We start from the raw sequence: 7022 nt of genomic DNA on the forward strand, positions 1-7022 counted from the left end.
CGTTTATTTACATGGATGAAAAGATAAAGCCGTGGTGGAAACGTTAACTTTGCTGCTGGATCTCTGTGCTGGGAAGAGCTGGTCCCCCCTTCCCCCAACTTTTCAATCCCTTAAAAAACTTCCAGATAAAACAAACAAATACAACTGCTTTTTGCTTGGAAACGCTGCTTGCTCAAAATCTATTTTTATCAAACTGGGCAGGAGAGAGGGAAAAAAGGCACTTGAGAAAGGGCTCTGCGAAGGCGCGGAGACGCAGTGGGAGGAAGGCAGGGCTCTGCGGTGCCCTTGCCCCATCCCGGCGGCACCAGCCATGCCCCGGCGCTGCCAGCATTCGCGCCTCTGCCACGGCAGCGATTCAGCAACCGCACGTTTCTGTCTGAAGCAGCAGTTCCCCATCACACTAATGCGGTGACAAAGCGACGACGTTACTATGCAAAGACTTCTCTGCCTCTTACTCACGGGTCCGTGACTCAGCCGCAGGCAGGAGCAGGCTCCTCGCTGGGGAATTAGCCGGGAACCAGCCTCTGCCTTAGCACCCTACTTGGCCAGAGCCCGGGGTCCGGTGGCTGCCGGCAGAGCAGAGCAGCGAGCCGCCCCGAGGGCACCGTGGGTCCCTCTCCTGGCAGACCCCACTGCTGGTATTTAGGGAAGATGATGTGAAATCCAGGCAGCAGATCCTGGCTACATCTAGAGATACGTTCAGGCCATCACCTCGCCTCTTACAATGCCAGCAGCTCTGGCCCCCTTGTGCAGTCTTGCTCCTGGCACCCTGCTCAGGAAAGGGGTCCCTTCCTGCTCTGCCTCTGTAAACAGCCACAGGGCCACCTCGTCTGACACAGGATCCTAACCACGACAGGGGTGGACATGGAAGAGTCTCTGTGAGCCATGCCTGGGACCAGGTGTCTCCCGTCGTCACAACGTACTTTTAATCCAAGTGATTACCAGTGAGGCCACGGGAAGGTGCCAGGACCGTTTGCTATGGGCACACTTTGATGCTTGTTTTGTGCTATCCCAGCCCATGGGGTCTCTGCTTTCTACCTGCCACTGGGTTTTTTTGCAGGAGCATCCAGGACTTGGTGCCACTTGAGCAGTCTGCCTCGCCAAGACCACTGAGGAGACACGCTGTGCACAGTGAGGACACCGAACCCTGCATGAGAGGTCACTCCATGCCTGCTCCTCCACGCCGTCCTCCTGGGCACCTGGTCCCTAGCCAGCCCCATCATGCCGACTCCCAGCCTGGCAGGGATGGGCAGCTCTTCCCCCACCTCCCCTCCTGCCATCCCGGGTGCTGGGCACTACCTCCCACTGCTCAAGTTCACCTGCACCATCTGTCCTGGAGGAGGAGAGGGAGATGCCATCAGCCCTGGGGCATGACATCTCTCTGGCCTTCTGCCTCGCAGGCAGAGCAGCCGTCCCGACAAATTTGGCCTGCCCTTGCACTCACCACCTGACATGGCAGCAACAGCCACAACAGCTTCCAAACCCTGCTACCGACATGGGTACCTCCCATCAGCATCAGCCTCAGCCTGTCCTAAGGGCAGGATCAGGCAGTCCCAGACTGGTGTGACATAATGATGTGTATTTGAGACCACACCAGGACTAAGTCTAACCACAGAGTGACTCCCATGCTCTGCTGTGGGAGCAGCCAGCGGTGATGGGAAGGGACAGAGAGATGATCCCACAGGCAGCACTTCTCTGCCCTCTGTGGTGAGGAGGGTCTCAGTTCCCCATCCTGAGACCAAGGCTCTGCACCAAGGCAACGTAGACTTGTTCACCCTCCAGAAGAAGAGGCCACCAGGCTGTCCTCCTGAAGCAGCTTTGCTGTGTGAAGCCAGCACCACCCAAAAAACCAGGGAATTGCAGAGATATTGCTCGGAGGGGGCCAAAAGATTGGTCCTCTAAGCAGGACCAGCACCAGCCCAGGAGATAACTCGCCCATCTTCGCTGCACAAGCCAAAACAAGTCCCAGCAGTCCAAAGTGACAATCACATCGCAAAGAGGTCCCAGTGAAGACAGTGCCTAATCTCCAACCGCTAACGAAAAGAGCAGCTCAGAGGACACTGTGTATCCCAATGCCCTGCTTTCCTTAAATGCCGAGATTAGAGAGCGCAGCGTCCAGAAAGTCAAGGCTAAGTGACGCTGATGCCTGGGACGCATCTGAGCTGCTCGGCAGCAAAACCGAGCCAAAACACACAGCCGGGCAGATAAAGTGAAGGCCTGACCCTGCCCCAGCAGTAACAGGCTGCCTCTCCCATGGTGCAGCCGGCTGGCAGGGACACCCCGATCCATGGGGGTGCTTGCAGACGGAGGAGGGTGAGGATCTGTGGCATCCAGCCCCATTGAGCCAGGACTGCAGTAGGATACCCCTCCCCAAACAGGCTGGAGAAGGGTCTCATGAGCGCTGAGCAGCTTGTGGGAGAGGGGAAACGGGGCTCCATGTGCTGACACAGCCCATGTGCAGCTCCCTGGCCCCCGTGTGCTCTTTTCCCAGGTGAGAACCTCTCCAGTAGAAGGATGGGTCTTCAAATTAAAACCCTAAACACGGCATGTGGGAGTGTATGGACCATGTGGGCTCTGGAGAGGTGGAGAAGGAGCACCACCATGCCAGACACCTTTGCCTGTTGCAACCCAAACCCTTCTCCTTCCTAATGCTGGATGCTCCCTGGATGCTCAGAGGGAGGGTCCCCCCATCCCCAGAGCTCCTCAGGCTCTGGCCAGCTGGGGTTCAGCACACAAGGGGACAAGGGGCTGCCAAAATGCCCGGCCCCATCCCATCCAGCGCTGTCCCAGCATGGGGAATGGGGACATCCTGCTCCGCACCGCGCTTGTGCCACATTTTGGGGACAGAGGGACCTTGCCAGGCTCTGCTTCCCATCCCACACTGGTCACTGCTGCCTGCCTGTCCCTGCAGCTCCTCCGGTTCACCTGCACGCTGCTGAAACCCAGTGTCACACCTACCTGGAAGAGGAGGCTACAATATTAATGAGCCCCATTTGGGAAACAAATAAGATCTGCTAATTAAGGTTACTCTCATTAAGGAAGAGGAAGAAAAGCAGAGCCACTGTGTTTCCCCGCACATGATCAGCAATAGCTGTTGGTGGCGAGGTCAGGGAATAATCTGGGGATGTCATGGCAAACCTAGGTGATGCCACGCTGCCTCGCCACGTGCTTCCTCCACAGAGGTCACAGCTGACTACTGGGTATAGGATGAGATTAGGAGGCTTGGTTTGCTTGTGAATATATTTAGGAGTCAGGAAGGAAGGTCTATGGCAATTTAATCTCAGTTGTTCTTTTATTTTATTCAGCTTTCTGGCATCTGCTGTTGCCGCAAAACAATAGAGCACAATAAATAACAGCTGAATGTTCATTGTTCTTCTCCACAACCGAATCCCATACCCTCCAATGCTCAAAAAATAAAATGATGATGCTGATATAAACTGCAAGTGAGAGTGAGCAATTAGACTGGAGAAGTCTAGTGACTGCCTTGGAGGGACGGATGCAGGGAAAAATGTGGTTCTGCAGAAAAACACTTCCGTGATATAATTTCTGCAACATTAGGAAGCAGAGTAAATTAATATACACCGGCTCCACTGCCAGCTAAGCTGTATGATCTTATTTCAGAGTCTCCCCAGTAATGAACAATGATATCTTTATAATGTAACATTTTATATTTGGAGGGCTCGATGCACGTTTCATTCCAGTCTTTACATTGTTTTTGAAGTCTTTTATATAGTTAGTTTGCTTTGTTGCTAAGAACAATTTGGTGAAACATGGGAACACAGGAGTGTCTCTGTGCATAGAGAATTAATAAAAAAGAATCGCCGATGTCTTCTCTGTCTCTCATTCCTATAGACTGACTAGGATATTAAATTCCTGGGTGAGTCATTGAATGTTTTTCTGTCTTTCTTTTCACTCTTGCTGTAATAGCTTGCTTGGAGAGATTCCTGCATTGAACATTGTCCTTTGCATTTTCAAAGCACCCCTTGGGGGTTTAGCCATGTGAATTCTATTAGCTAGAAACTGGGAACCCCAGGATATTCTACAAATAAAATAATTATAATCCTTAGTTGCTCTTAGCAGTCTGTCCTATGTCCAGAATGCCAAACAAGTCCCACTTCATTCGCACTCTGCACCGCATGCCAGAAAAGAAGCGGCGTTAGCCCCTTCTGATGGGGAAACTGAGGCACGGAGAGACAGGCACATCTGCTCACAGCCCCGAAAACAACCAACATCCGTGTCGGGACCAGCCGTTCCTTGTGTTGTCCTAAACCCCTGCACTTCTTTGGGGCAAACTGACAGTTTACCAGGTAACTGCGGAACCTGCAAGGCACAGAGCTGTGGTGCCCAGTGGGGCTCTCTGTTCCCCGGGGTGGAACAGCACAACCTCGCTGGCATCGAAGGATTTGAGCAGCCAGGACCGAGCTCTCGTCCTGGCCAACACACCACAACCCCGCTCCTCCTTATCTCCCCACATACCAGCCACGCTCTAGACACCCAGGCATCTCCCACGCAGCAGCTCCCCCTCCTCCAGACCTCCCGGGGCCAGGCGGGTGGACAACCCTTTCCTGCACCGCTTCCCGCTCCCCAGTCCTCAGAGCTTTCACTCTGAGATGATAAAGACCCCCCTTGGCTGTGGGAAGCACGCAAGCACTTGCTGGGAAGTATCTGTGGGTGCGGGCTGAGACGGGGCTCTCACCATTTTCAGTTTGTGCTGCTGTAGGATCTCATCCAGGTTCTGCCTCTTCTTGTAGTTGAAGTAGAAGTTTTTGCACTGCGACACGGTCTTGGAGCCCACCATCCTGGCAATGGCCGACCAGTTCCGCCCATGCTCAAGGAGACCTGTGGTCACAGGAAGGAAAAAGGAGAAGGGCTTAACACCAGATACGCTCACACAAGGGCAGCATTATCCATGCAGGATGGGAAAAATCCTCCACGCAAGCCAAACTCCACAGGAACAATATGGTCACTAGCACCCGTCTGCAAGGTTTCCTAGGCCAGGGGATGACCTACGAGAGCCTGTTTTTCTTTCCAAGGGGAAAAAAAGGCAGTATGCTGACCGCCTCTGGAACAAAACACATCCCACAGCCACGACTCGGCCGGCCACCGGGCAGGCAGGAGGGTGAGCGGTGCTCCCCTTCCCTTTGGGACAGTTGCAGGAGGTGTTGCCATGCGCAGGAGAACTTGGGGCAAGCAGTTCTCAGTCCCTACCATGAAGCAAAGGCTCTTCCCACCCTCCTGTACCCCAGTGATGACTTTGACCAGGTGACAAGGCAGTTCAGGGGGTTGGAGCAGAGTCCTGTTACGGATGGGGAGGAACAGCCCAGGCAGGGAAGCGGCAGTGAAGCCCAGGTGATGTCCCAGGCTGGGAAGAGGTGTGCCAGGGGATTAGTGCTGATCGCAGGCTCATGAGCAAAAGCAGCTTCCCAGGTCAGGCATCATGCCAAGGGCTGGCAATCCTGGCCAGACAGTGCGACCCAAGCACGGGGCTCCTGCCGGCGCTGGGGCAACCCAGCAGGGTGGAGGATGCAGAGGAGGAGGAGGAAGGAGCGAGTCAGCACCCTGTGTCCTTGCAGTCTCTGTAGGGGTGTCTGGGCACCCACGGTCCTGCAGCTGGAGGTGGGAGTCACAACTGCAGCCCAGTGGTGCAGCGGTACCCTGGTGTGTCCATCCCAGGCTCCTGGAGTTAACCCGGGCGAGGACCATCCAAGGCTTTCCGGGAAATAAAACCTCGCTGCCTGCAATCCTTCCCGGTGTGCGGCTGGTCCTTCCCGTGGTGCCTGGTGGGGGCCGGAGCTGCCACCAGCTTGCGGGATGCTGCCGGCCGAGCTGGGTCGTGCCGGTCCGGCTGGCTCCTGGCTGCCCATGTGATGCCACCATCAAGGCAACAGCTCCCCAGGTCCTCCCCTGCACCTTGTGTAGCGCGCAGGATGGAGAGACTGTGAGCACAGGGGCATGGTACTGCCACAAAAGGTGACTTCAAGATGAAAACCAGCAGGGAATGAACTTGCTAAGAGCATCTTCCTCTTTTGTTAGGGTTTTTTTCTGCCCAGAAGCCACCAACCACAGAGCCTGGGAATAAGTGCTGCCTGGGCATCTCCGTTCTCCATCCCCAAACCCCTCCCTGGCTGCTCTGATGCTGTGGGGCTCGGGGCTGCAGTGAGTCCCACGTTAGGGCTCCCGTGCGTGACCCTGCTTGTGCCTGGGAGCCACAGCAGCTCTGCCCCAGCCCTTACGCCAGCCTTCAGCCACACTGCTGCCACGTGTCACCTCTGAGCCCCAGCCTGGATCTAAGTGCCAGCCCAACCTCTGCTCCAGCCCAACAACAAACCCTCCCTGGGACGGACTGATCTCAGCACAGCCACAAGCAATCAGGGCCAGAGGGATGCACCTCCGGCCAGGATCTGTGCGCCTGTGCAAGGTGAGGGCACAGCATGGGGGCTGTGGGTACGTCTGCATCGAATAGATGGCACCGTGTACCCCAGGAGCGATGAAACACCCCTCCCTGCTTCCCAGGTCCTGGAGAAAACCAGCAGTACCCAGCACAGCAGGAGTTAACATCCAGTCGGTGCCTGTATCCTGCCCCGTCCCAGCACCAGGGCTTATCAAATTGCATGTAAGAGGCAGGCATCACACAGCGCTGAGCACCACAAAAGGCCGCGGCAAGCCAAGAAACAAGTTTGAGCTTTAACTCTGCAACTCCCAGCCTCGCTCCAGCCAAACCCACGACCTCCATCACCCCGCTGGCAGGCTGGGACTTCTTAAAAATAATAATAAATTCAAAAAAAAGGACGTCCGGCCACCAACTGCGAGAGATAACGAGCCGGGGCGGGAGTCCTCGCCCCACAGTTGCTGAAGGCTGCAGTGGAAAACAGTAAGGTTCCCTGTGTCACAACCCGTCCCCTGTGTCACAACCCACTGCTGCCACCCAAAGCAAACAAGCGGCTCGGCCCCCTTTGCTCATCACCACACCGGTGGCCCCACACCGGTGGCCCCACACCAAGTGTGACAGCCGGGACCGGAGG

General features: G+C 55.6%; 1 protein-coding gene across 1 annotated transcript in view; it reads right to left on the reverse strand.

Annotated features, from left to right (window-relative positions):
• NCOR2 (nuclear receptor corepressor 2) overlaps positions 1 to 7022 on the reverse strand; it is a gene marked incomplete at its 3' end in the record, with an annotated part of 186193 nt that overhangs the window by 50047 nt on the left and 129124 nt on the right. Inside the window, exon 17 of the mRNA XM_009320956.1 lies at positions 4697 to 4839. Within this exon, the coding sequence (XP_009319231.1) occupies positions 4697 to 4839 (143 nt within the window). The remainder of the gene's footprint in view (positions 1 to 4696; positions 4840 to 7022) is intronic.

This window comes from Pygoscelis adeliae, unplaced genomic scaffold (assembly GCF_000699105.1).
Source record: "Pygoscelis adeliae isolate BGI_AS28 unplaced genomic scaffold, ASM69910v1 Scaffold353, whole genome shotgun sequence".
Lineage (NCBI taxonomy): Eukaryota > Metazoa > Chordata > Aves > Sphenisciformes > Spheniscidae > Pygoscelis > Pygoscelis adeliae.